A 13,326-nucleotide genomic window follows, 5' to 3' on the forward strand; every position below is an offset into this window, starting at 1 on the left:
GACAGAGAGAGAGAGTGTGGGACAGAGAGAGAGAGAATGTGTGGGACCGAGAGAGAGAGAGTGTTTTGGACAGAGAGAGAGAGTGTTGGACAGAGAGAGAGAGTGTGGGACAGAGTGAGAGAGTGTGGGACAGAGAGAGAGAGAGTGTGGGACAGAGAGAGAGAGAGTGTGTGGGACCGAGAGAGAGAGAGTGTTGGACAGAGAGAGAGAGTGTGGGACAGAGTGAGAGAGTGTGGGACAGAGAGAGAGTGTGTGACAGAGAGAGAGAGTGTGGGACAGAGTGAGAGAGTGTGGGACAGAGAGAGAGAGAGTGTGGGCAGAGAGAGAGAGAGTGTGTGGGACCGAGAGAGAGAGAGAGTGTTGGACAGAGAGAGAGAGAGTGTTGGACAGAAGAGAGAGAGTGTGGGACAGAGTGAGAGAGTGTGGGACAGAGAGAGAGAGAGAGTGTGTGGGCAGAACAGAAAGAGAGAGAGGGAAGGACAGAGAGGGAAGGACAGAGAGGGAAGGACAGAGTGAGGGAGAGAGAGGGAAGAGCAGAGAGGAAGAGTAGAAGATAGGGAGAGGGAGAGAAGGTTGGAAAGATAGAGGTAAGGACAGAGAGCAGGAGAGGGAGAGAGAGGTAGGGATGGAGAGAGGGAGGGATAGAGAGAGGGAGACGGAGAGACAGGGAGGGATAGAGAGCACGAGAAGGAGAGAAAGAAAGATAGTGAGGGAGGGATAGAGAGAGGGAGAGACAGGGAAGGAAGAACAGTGAGATGGAGAAAGGGAAGGACACAGAGCGAGAAGGAAGGACAGAGAGAGGAAAGGATAGTGAGAGAGAGGGGGAAGGACAGAGAGAGAGAGAGAGAGGGAAGGACAGAGAGAGAGAGAGAGAGGGAAGGACAGAGAGAGAGAGGGAAGGACAGAGAGAGAGAGGGAAGGACAGAGAGAGAGAGAGGGAAGGACAGAGTGAGAGAGAGGGAAGGACAGAGAGAGAGAGAGAGGGAAGGACAGAGAGAGAGAGAGAGGGAAGGACAGAGAGAGAGAGAGAGGGAAGGACAGAGAGAGAGAGAGAGGGAAGAACAGAGAGAGAGAGGGAAGGACAGAGAGAGAGAGAGGGGGAAGGACAGAGAGAGAGAGAGAGGGAAGGACAGAGAGAGAGAGAGAGGGAAGGACAGAGAGAGAGAGAGAGGGAAGAACAGAGAGAGAGAGGGAAGGACAGAGAGAGAGAGAGGGAAAGGACAGAGAGAGAGGGAAAGGACAGAGAGAGAGGGAAAGGACAGAGAGAGAGGGAAAGGACAGAGAGAAAGAGAGGGAAGGACAGAGAGAGAGAGGGAAGGACAGAGAGAGAGAGAGGGAAGGACAGAGAGAGAGAGGGAAGGACAGAGAGAGGGAGAGGGAGAGAGAGAAGGACAGAGAGAGAGTAAACTGAGATGGGCAATAAGCTGGGTCAGCGAGATTGGGACAGGGGTTAGACTAGGACAGGGGTTAGACTAGGACAGGGGTTAGACTAGGACAGGGGTTAGACTAGGACAGGGGGAAGACTAGGACAGGGGTTAGACTAGGACAGGGGGTAGATTAGGACAGGGGGAAAACTAGGACGGGGGAAGACTAGGACAGGGGGAAGACTAGGATTGAGGGGAAGACTAGGATTGAGGGGTAGACTAGGACAGGGGGAAGACTAGGATTGAGGGGAAGACTAAGATTGAGGGGTAGACTAGGACAGGGGTTAGACTAGGACATGGGGTAGACTAGGACAGGGGGTAGACTAGGACAGACGGTAGACTAGGACAGGGGGTAGACTAGGACAGGGGGTAGACTACGACAGGGGGTAGACTACGACAGGGGGAAGACTAGGATTGAGGGGAAGACTAGGATTGAGGGGTAGACTAGGACAGGGGGAAGACTAGGACAGGGGGAAGACTAGGACAGGGGTAGACTAGGACAAGGGGAAGACTAGGACAGGGGTAGACTAGGACAGGGGTAGACTAGGACAGGGGGAATACCAGGACAGGGGGTAGACTAGGAAAGGGGATGGATTAGGACAGGGGTAGACTAGGACGGGGAGTAGACAAGGACGGGGGAAGACTAGGACAGGGGGAAGACTAGGACAGGGGGAAGACTAGGACAGGGAGAAGACTAGGATTGAGGGGAAGACTAGGACAGGAGGAAGACTAGGACAGGGGGAAGACTAGGACAGGGGGAAGACTAGGATTGAGGGGTAGACTAGGACAGGGGGAAGACTAGGACAGGGGTAGACTAGGACAGGGGTAGACTAGGACAGGGGTAGACTAGGACAGGGGGTAGACTACGACAGGGGGTAGACTACGACGGGGTAGACTAGGATTGAGGGGAAGACTAGGATTGAGGAGTAGACTAGGACAGGGGGAAGACTAGGACAGGGGTAGACTAGGACGGGGAGTAGACTAGGACGGGGAGTAGACTAGGACGGGGAGTAGACTAGGACGGGGGGAAGACTAGGAAAGGGGGCAGACTAGGACAGGGAGAAGACTAGGATTGAGGGGAAGACTAGGACAGGAGGAAGACTAGGACAGGAGGAAGACTAGGACAGGGGGAAGACTAGGATTGAGGGGTAGACTAGGACAGGGGGAAGACTAGGACAGGGGTAGACTAGGACATGGGGTAGATTAGGACATGGGGTAGACTAGGACAGGGGGTAGACTAGGACAGGGGGTAGACTAGGATATGGGGTAGACTAGGACATGGGTAGACTAGGACAGGGGGAAGACTACGACAGGGGGAAGACTAGGATGGAGGGGTAGACTAGGACAGGGGGTAGACTAGGACGGGGAGTAGACTAGGACGGGGAGTAGACTAGGACGGGGGGAAGACTAGGAAAGGGGGCAGACTAGGACAGGGTGAAGACTAGGACAGGGGAAGACTAGGATTGAGGGGTAGACTAGGACAGGGAGAAGACTAGGACAGGGGTAGACTAGGACAAGGGGAAGACTAGGACAGGGGTAGACTAGGACATGGGGTAGACTAGGACAGGGGGTAGACTAGGATATGGGGTAGACTAGGACATGGGTAGACTAGGACAGGGGGAAGACTAGGACAGGGGGAAGACTAGGATGGAGGGGTAGACTAGGACAGGGGGTAGACTAGGACATGGGGTAGACTAGGACATGGGGTAGACTTGGACAGGGGGTAGACTTGGACAGGGGGTAGACTTGGACAGGGGGTAGACTACGACAGGGGGAAGACTAGGATTGAGGGGAAGACTAGGATTGAGGAGTAGACTAGGACAGGGGGAAGACTAGGACAGGGGTAGACTAGGACAAGGGGAAGACTAGGACAGGCGGAAGACCAGGACAGGGGGTAGACTAGGAAAGGGGTAGACTAGGACGGGGAGTAGACTAGGATGGGGGTAGACTAGGACAGGAGAAGACTAGGACATGGGGAAGACTAGGACTGGGGGTAGACTAGGACAGGGGGAAGACTAGGATTGAGGGGAAGACTAGGACAGAGGGTGGACTAGGACAGGGGGTAGACTAGGACAGGGGGTAGACTAGGATTGAGGGGAAGACTAGGATTGAGGGGAAGACTAGGATTGAGGGGTAGACTAGGATTGAGGGGAAGACCAGGATTGAGGAGTAGACTAGGACAGGGGGAAGACTAGGACAGGGGTAGACTAGGACAAGGGGAAGACTAGGACAGGCGGAAGACCAGGACAGGGGGTAGACTAGGAAAGGGGTAGACTAGGACGGGGAGTAGACTAGGATGGGGGTAGACTAGGACAGGAGAAGACTAGGACGGGGAGTAGACTAGGACGGGGAGTAGACTAGGACGGGGGGAAGACTAGGAAAGGGGGCAGACTAGGACAGGGAGAAGACTAGGATTGAGGGGAAGACTAGGACAGGGGGAAGACTAGGACAGGAGGTAGACTAGGACATGGGGTAGACTAGGACAGGGGGTAGACTAGGACAGGGGGTAGACTAGGATATGGGGTAGACTAGGACAGGGGGAAGACTAGGACAGGGGGAAGACTAGGATGGAGGGGTAGACTAGGACAGGGGGTAGACTAGGACATGGGGTAGACTAGGACAGGGGGTAGACTAGGACATGGGGTAGACTAGGACATGGGGTAGACTTGGACAGGGGGTAGACTTGGACAGGGGGTAGACTTGGACAGGGGGTAGACTACGACAGGGGGAAGACTAGGATTGAGGGGAAGACCAGGATTGAGGAGTAGACTAGGACAGGGGGAAGACTAGGACAGGGGTAGACTAGGACAAGGGGAAGACTAGGACAGGCGGAAGACCAGGACAGGGGGTAGACTAGGAAAGGGGTAGACTAGGACGGGGAGTAGACTAGGATGGGGGTAGACTAGGACAGGAGAAGACTAGGACATGGGGAAGACTAGGACTGGGGGTAGACTAGGACAGGGGGAAGACTAGGATTGAGGGGAAGACTAGGACAGAGGGTAGACTAGGACAGGGGGTAGACTAGGACGGGGGTAGACTAGGATTGAGGGGAAGACTAGGATTGAGGGGTAGACTAGGATTGAGGGGAAGACTAGGATTGAGGGGAAGACTAGGACAGGGGGAAGACTAGGACAGGGGCTGGACTAGGACAGTGGGAAGACTAGGACAGGGGGAAAACTAGGACAAGGGGAAGACTAGGACAGGGGTAGACTAGGACAGGGGGAAGACTAGGAAAGGGGGTAGACTAGGACGGGGTAGACTAGGACAGGGGGTAGACTAGGACAGGGGGTAGACTAGGACAGGGGGTAGACTAGGACAGGGGGAACACTAGGAAAGAGGGCAGACTAGGACAGGGGAAGACTAGGACAGGGGGTAGACTAGAACGGGGGTAGACTTGGACAGGGGAAGACTAGGACAGGGGGAAGACTAGGACGGGGGTAGACTAGGACAGGGGAAGACTAGGACAGGGGGTAGACTAGGACAGGGGGAAGACGAGGATTAAGGGGTAGACTAGGACAGGGGGAAGACTAGGATTGAGGGGTAGACTAGGACAGGGGGTAGACTAGGACAGGGGGCAGACTAGGACAGGGGGAAGACTAGGATTGAGGGGTAGACTAGGACAGGGGGGAAGACTAGGACAGGGGGAAGACTAGGACAGGGGTAGACTAGGACAGGGAGAAGACTAGGACAGGGGGTAGACTAGGACAGGGGGTAGACTAGGATAGGGTGTAGACTAGGACGGGGGAAGACTAAGACAGGGGGAAGACTAGGACGGGGAAGACTAGGACAGGGGGTAGACTAGGACAGGGGTAGACTAGGACAGGGAGAAGACTAGGACAGGGGGAAGACTAGGACAGGGGGTAGACTAGGACAGGGGGTAGACTAGGACGGGGGGTAGACTAGGACAGGGGGAAGACTAGGACAGGGGTAATCTAGGACAAGGAGAAGACTAGGACAGGGGGAAGACTAGGATTGAGGGGTAGACTAGGACAGGGGGTAGACTAGGACGGGGGTAGACTAGGACAGGGGGGAAGACTAGGACAGGGGGTAGACTAGGACAGGGGCTAGACTAGGACAGGGGGAAGACTAGGACAGGGGGAAGACTAGGACAGGGGCTAGACTAGGACAGGGGCTAGACTAGGACAGGGGGAAGACTAGGACACGGGGTAGACTAGGACAGGGGATAGACTAGGACTATTGGATAGACTAGGACAGGGGGTAGACTAGGACAGGGGGAAGACTAGGACAGGGGGAAGACTAGGACAGGGGGTAGACTAGGACAGGGGATAGACTAGGACAAGTGGATAGACTAGGACAGGGTATAGACTAGGACAAGGGGTTAGACTAGGACAGGGGCTAGACTAGGACAGGGGCTAGACTAGGACAGGGGGAAGACTAGGACACGGGGTAGACTAGGACAGGGGATAGACTAGGACTAGTGGATAGACTAGGACAGGGGGTAGACTAGGACAGGGGGAAGACTAGGACAGGGGGTAGACTAGGACAGGGGATAGACTAGGACAAGTGGATAGACTAGGACAGGGTATAGACTAGGACAAGGGGTTAGACTAGGACAGGGGGTAGACTAGGACAGGGGGAAGATTAGGACAGGGGGATTGATGGGATTGACTGGGATTATCTGACGGGATTGACTGGGATTATCTGACGGGATTGGCTGGGATTGCCCAATGGGATCCAGCGGGATAACAAAAAGAAGGGGATTGGTCCGGATTGAGGTCCTCGGGCGAGGGTTGTGAATCCATTTTAACTCCCTCTCTCCCTCCCCCTCTCCCTCTCCCCCTCCCTCCCCCTCCCCCTCCCTCTTCTCCAGCTGCTGTTCTCCGGGGATGGAATCCTCCTTGGGCAAGATCCCAGCCCAGATGTTGGCCTCCAAGTGCCCATCGGCGGGGCAGAAGGTCACCCTGGTATCGCTGGACCCTTCCAAGTCGGGGCTGAAGGTCCAGATGCCCAGTCAGCACCGGGCCCCCCAGCCGGGCATCAGCTCCATGTCGGTGCCCTCGCCAGGAGTCACCCTGACAGTCAGCCCCAGCGGCGCCCAGCTTGGCGCAAAGAGCCGCCCGGTGCCCGCCGGCCAGGGATCGCGGCCGGCGGTCCAGGACTCCAAGACCAAGACGGTCATCCTTACCTCGCCCTGCATCAAGTGGATCAAGTCCGGCCCAAACCTCAAGGTCATCAACCTGCCCGTGGGCCTGGTGCCCAGTCTCAACATCTGCCGAGTCCCCAGCGCCAAGAGCGTCGTCATCTCGCGGCCAGCCAACCTCAACCAGATCATCATCCACAAGGAGGCGCCGTTGCCGAGGCGGACCGAGAGCCTCCCGCACAGCCCCGCCCTCTCCGCCCCCTGGAGGGGGCAGGTCACCCCCATCGTCTTCAGCGCCGCCCCCAGCCCGGTGGTACTCAGTATCTCGCAGTCAGCGGAAGCGGGCAACTCCGGAGCAGGCCTGGGCCTCCGAGAGCCGGGGACCAGCCTCCCCATCAACAGCGGCTACTCGCGAGGGGTCTACGAGAACTTCCGGAAGTGGCAGGAGTACAAGGGCTTGGTCAGGAAGCACTTCCCGATGACACCGGACACCGAGGCAGTGGCCTGTTTCTTCATGTGAGCCCAGGGACTGACCCCTCGATAGCATCCCGATCCCGAACACAATCCCAATCCCAGACCCCTTCCCCTTCACTCCCACCGCACACAATCCCAATCCCAGACCCCTTCCCGTTCACTCCCACTGTACACAATCCCAATCCCAGACCCCTTCCCGTTCACTCCCACTGTACACAATCCCAATGGACCCAATCCACTTCCCGTTCACTCCCACTGTACACAATCCCAATCCCAGACCCCTTCCCCTTCACTCCCACCGCACACAATCCCAATCCCAGACCCCTTCCCGTTCACTCCCACCGTACACAATCCGAATACCAAACCTCTTCCCCTTCACTCCCACTGTACACAATCCCAATGGACCCAATCCACTTCCCGTTCACTCCCACTGTACACAATCCCAATGGACCCAAACCCCTTCCCCTTCACTCCCACCGTACACAATCCCAATGGACCCAAACCCCTACCCCTTCACTCCCACTGTACACAATCCCCATGGACCCAAACCCCTTCCCCTTCACTCCCACCGTACACAATCCCAATGGACCCAAACCCCTTCCCCTTCACTCCCACTGTACACAATCCCAATCCCAAATCCCTTCCCCTTCACTCCCACCGTACACAATCCCAATGGACCCAAACCCCTTCACTCCCACCGTACACAATCCCCATGGACCCAAACCCCTTCCCCTTCACTCCCACCGTACACAATCCCAATGGACCCAAACCCCTTTCCCTTCACTCCCACCGGACACAATCCCAATGGACCCAACCCCTTCCCGTTCACTCCCACCGTACACAATCCCAATGGACCCAAACCCCTTCCCCTTCACTCCCACCGTACACAATCCCAATGGACCCAAACCCCTTCCCCTTCACTCCCACCGTACACAATCCCAATGGACCCAAACCCCTTCCCCTTCACTACCAGAGTACACAATCCCAATGGACCCAAACGCCTTCCCCTTCACTCCCACCGTACACAATCCCAATGGACCCAAACCCCTTCCCCTTCACTCCCACCGTACACAATCCCAATGGACCCAAACCCCTTCCCCTTCACTCCCACCGTACACAATCCCAATGGACACAATAACCTTCCCGTTCACTCGCACTGTACACAATCCCAATCGACCCAAACCCCTTCCCCTTCACTCCCACCGTACACAATCCCAATGGACCCAAACCCCTTCCCGTTCACTCCCACTGTACACAATCCCAATCCCAAACCCCATTCCGCTCACTCCCATCATACACAATCCCAATGGAGCCAAACCCCTTCCCGTTCACTCCCACTGTAAACAATCCAAATGGACCCAAACTCCTTCCCTTTCACTCCCACTGTACACAATCCCAATGGACACAAACCCCTTCCCATTCACTCCCACCATACACAATCGCAATCCCAAACCCCATCCCGCTCACTCCCACTGTAAACAATCCCAATGGACCCAAACCCCTTCCCCTTCACTCCCACCGTACACAATCCCAATGGACCTAAACCCCTTCCCCTTCACTCCCACTGTACACAATCCCAATGGACAAAACACCTTCCCGTTCACTCCCACTGTACACAATCCCAATCCCAAACCCCTTCCCGTTCACTCCCAACGTACACAATCCCAATGGACCCAAACCCCTTCCCATTCACTCGCACTGTACACAATCCCAATGGACCCAAGCCCCTTCCCCTTCACTCCCACCGTACACAATCCCAATCCCAAACCCCATTCCGCTCACTCCCACTGTACACAATCCCAATGGACCCAAACCACTTCCCGTTCACTCCCACCGTACACAATCCCAATGGACCCAAACCCCTTCCCGTTCACTCCCACTGTACACAATCCCAATGGACCCAAACCCCTTCCCATTCACCCCCATTGTACACAATCCCAATGGACCCAAAACCCTTCCCCTTCACTCCCACCGTACACAATCCCAATGGACACAATAACCTTCCTGTTCACTCGCACTGTACACAATCCTAATCGACCCAAACCCCTTCCCCTTCACTCCCACCGTACACAATCCCAATCCCAAACCCCATTCCGCTCACTCCCACCGTACACAATCCCAATGGACCCAAAACCCTTCCCGTTCACTCCCACTTTACACAATCCCAATGGACCCAAACCCCTACCCGTTCACTCCCACCATACACAACCCCAATGGACCCAAGCCCCTTCCCGTTCACTCCCACCGTACACAATCCCAGTGGACCCAAACCCCTTCCCCTTCACTCAACCCGTACACAATCCCAATGGACCCAAACCCCTTCCCCTTCACTCCCACTGTACACAATCCCAATGGACCCAAACCCCTTTTCATTCACTCCCACTGTACACAATCCCAATGGACCCAAACCCCTTCCCCTTCACTCCCACCGTACACAATCCCAATCCCAAACACCATCCCGCTCACTCCCACCGTACACAATCCCAATGGACCCAAACCCCTTTCCCTTCACTCCCACCGGACACAATCCCAATGGACCCAACCCCTTCCCGTTCACTCCCACCGTACACAATCCCAATGGACCCAAACCCCTTCCCCTTCACTCCCACCGTACACAATCCCAATGGACCCAAACCCCTTCCCCTTCACTCCCACCGTACACAATCCCAATGGACCCAAACCCCTTCCCCTTCACTACCACAGTACACAATCCCAATGGACCCAAACGCCTTCCCCTTCACTCCCACCGTACACAATCCCAATGGACACAATAACCTTCCCGTTCACTCGCACTGTACACAATCCCAATCGACCCAAACCCCTTCCCCTTCACTCCCACCGTACACAATCCCAATGGACCCAAACCCCTTCCCGTTCACTCCCACTGTACACAATCCCAATCCCAAACCCCATTCCGCTCACTCCCACCGTACACAATCCCAATGGAGCCAAACCCCTTCCCGTTCACTCCCACTGTAAACAATCCCAATGGACCCAAACTCCTTCCCTTTCACTCCCACTGTACACAATCCCAATGGACACAAACCCCTTCCCATTCACTCCCACCATACACAATCGCAATCCCAAACCCCATCCCGCTCACTCCCACTGTAAACAATCCCAATGGACCCAAACCCCTTCCCCTTCACTCCCACCGTACACAATCCCAATGGACCTAAACCCCTTCCCCTTCACTCCCACTGTACACAATCCCAATGGACAAAACACCTTCCCGTTCACTCCCACTGTACACAATCCCAATCCCAAACCCCTTCCCGTTCACTCCCAACGTACACAATCCCAATGGACCCAAACCCCTTCCCATTCACTCGCACTGTACACAATCCCAATGGACCCAAGCCCCTTCCCCTTCACTCCCACCGTACACAATCCCAATCCCAAACCCCATTCCGCTCACTCCCACTGTACACAATCCCAATGGACCCAAACCACTTCCCGTTCACTCCCACCGTACACAATCCCAATGGACCCAAACCCCTTCCCATTCACTCCCATTGTACACAATCCCAATGGACCCAAACCCCTTCCCATTCACCCCCATTGTACACAATCCCAATGGACCCAAAACCCTTCCCCTTCACTTCCACCGTACACAATCCCAATGGACACAATAACCTTCCTGTTCACTCGCACTGTACACAATCCTAATCGACCCAAACCCCTTCCCCTTCACTCCCACCGTACACAATCCCAATCCCAAACCCCATTCCGCTCACTCCCACCGTACACAATCCCAATGGACCCAAAACCCTTCCCGTTCACTCCCACTTTACACAATCCCAATGGACCCAAACCCCTACCCGTTCACTCCCACCATACACAACCCCAATGGACCCAAGCCCCTTCCCGTTCACTCCCACCGTACACAATCCCAGTGGACCCAAACCCCTTCCCCTTCACTCAACCCGTACACAATCCCAATGGACCCAAACCCCTTCCCCTTCACTCCCACTGTACACAATCCCAATGGACCCAAACCCCTTTTCATTCACTCCCACTGTACACAATCCCAATGGACCCAAACCCCTTCCCCTTCACTCCCACCGTACACAATCCCAATCCCAAACACCATCCCGCTCACTCCCACCGTACACAATCCCAATCGACCCAAACCCCTTCCCCTACACTCCCACCGTACACAATCCCAATGGACCCAAACCCTTTCCCGTTCACCCCATTGTACACAATCCCAATGGACACAATAACCGTCCCGTTCACTCGCACTGTACACAATCCCAATCGACCCAAACCCCTTCCCCTTCACTCCCACCGTACACAATCCCAATCCCAAACCCCTTCCTGTTCACTCCCACGGTACACAATCCCAATGGACCCAAACCCCTTCCCGTTCACTCCCACCGTACACAATCCCAATGGACCCAAACCCCTTCCCCTTCACTCCCACCGTACACAATCCCAATCCCAAACCCCTTCCCGTTCACTCCAACCGTACACAATCCCAATGGACCCAAACCCCTTCCCGTTCACTCCCAATGTACACAATCCCAATGGACCCAAACCCCTTCCTGTTCACTCCCACTGTACACAAACCCAATGGACCCAAACCCCTTCCCCTTCACTCCCACCGTACACAATCCCAATCCCAAACACCATCCCGCTCACTCCCACTGTACACAATCCCAATGGACCCAAACCCCTTACCTTCACTCCCAACGTACATAATCCCAATGGACACAAACCCCTTCCCCTTCACTCCCACTGTACACAATCCCAATGGACCCAAACCCCTTCCCCTTCACTCCCACTGTACACAATCCCAACGGACCCAAACCCCTTCCCGTTCACTCCCACCGTACACAATCCCAATGGACCCAAACCCCTTCCCGTTCACCCCATTGTACACAATCCCAATGGACACAATAACCTTCCCGTTCACTCGCACTGTACACAATCCCAATCGACCCAAACACCTTCCCCTTCACTCCCACCGTACACAATCCCAATCCCAAACCCCATTCCGCTCACTCCCACCGTACACAATCCCAATGGACCCAAACCCCTTCCCATTCACTACCACTGTACACAATCCCAATGGACCCAAGCCCCTTCCCGTTCACTCCCACCGTACACAATCCCAATGGACCCAAACCCCTTCCCGTTCACTCCCACTTTACACAATCCCAATGGACCCAAACCCCTTCCCGTTCACTCCCACCGTACACAATCCCAGTGGACCCAAACCCTTCCCCTTCACTCCCACCGTACACAATCCCAATGGACACAATAACCTTCCCGTTCACTTGCACTGTACACAATCCCAATCGACCCAAAACCCTTCCCCTTCACTCCCACCGTACACAATCCCAATCCCAAACCCCATTCCGCTCACTCCCACCGTACACAATCCCAATGGACCCAAACCCCTTCCCGTTCACTCCCACCGTACACAATCCCAATGGACCCAAACCCCTTCCCGTTCATTCCCACCGTACACAATCCCAGTGGACCCAAACCCTTCCCCTTCACTCAACCCGTACACAATCCCAATGGACCCAAACCCCTTCCCCTTCACTCCCACTGTACACAATCCCAATGGACCCAAACCCCTTTTCATTCACTCCCACTGTACACAATCCCAATGGACCCAAACACCTTCTCCTTCACTCCCACTGTACACAATCCCAATGGACCCAAACCCCTTCACGTTCACTCCCACCGTGCACAATCCCAATGGACCCAAACCCCTTCCCCTTCACTCCCACTGTACACAATCCCAATGGACCCAAACCCCTTCCCCTTCACTCCCACTGTACACAAGCCCAATGGAGCCAAACCCCTTCCCCTTCACTCCCACTCTACACAATCCCAATGGACACAAAACCCTTCCCGTTCACTCCCACTGTACACAATCCCCATGGACCCAAACCCCTTCCCCTTCACTCCCACTGTACACAATCCCAATGGACAAAACACCTTCCCGTTCACTCCCACTGTACACAATCCCAATCCCAAACCCCTTCCCGTTCACTCCCAACGTACACAATCCCAATGGACCCAAACCCCTTCCCATTCACTCGCACTGTACACAATCCCAATGGACCCAAGCCCCTTCCCCTTCACTCCCACCGTACACAATCCCAATCCCAAACCCCATTCCGCTCACTCCCACTGTACACAATCCCAATGGACCCAAACCACTTCCCGTTCACTCCCACCGTACACAATCCCAATGGACCCAAACCCCTTCCCATTCACTCCCATTGTACACAATCCCAATGGACCCAAACCCCTTCCCATTCACCCCCATTGTACACAATCCCAATGGACCCAAAACCCTTCCCCTTC

The 13,326-nt window shown here is 55.2% G+C and overlaps 1 protein-coding gene across 1 annotated transcript in view; it reads left to right on the forward strand.

Annotated features, from left to right (window-relative positions):
• Positions 1–6,271: 6,271 nt before the first annotated feature.
• LOC121270112 (NUT family member 2G-like) overlaps positions 6,272–13,326 on the forward strand; it is a 34,589-nt gene continuing 27,534 nt past the window's right edge. Inside the window, exon 1 of the mRNA XM_041175427.1 lies at positions 6,272–7,041. Within this exon, the coding sequence (XP_041031361.1) occupies positions 6,272–7,041 (770 nt within the window). The remainder of the gene's footprint in view (positions 7,042–13,326) is intronic.

Source organism: Carcharodon carcharias, chromosome 27, assembly GCF_017639515.1.
Source record: "Carcharodon carcharias isolate sCarCar2 chromosome 27, sCarCar2.pri, whole genome shotgun sequence".
NCBI classification, from domain to species: Eukaryota; Metazoa; Chordata; class Chondrichthyes; order Lamniformes; family Lamnidae; genus Carcharodon; species Carcharodon carcharias.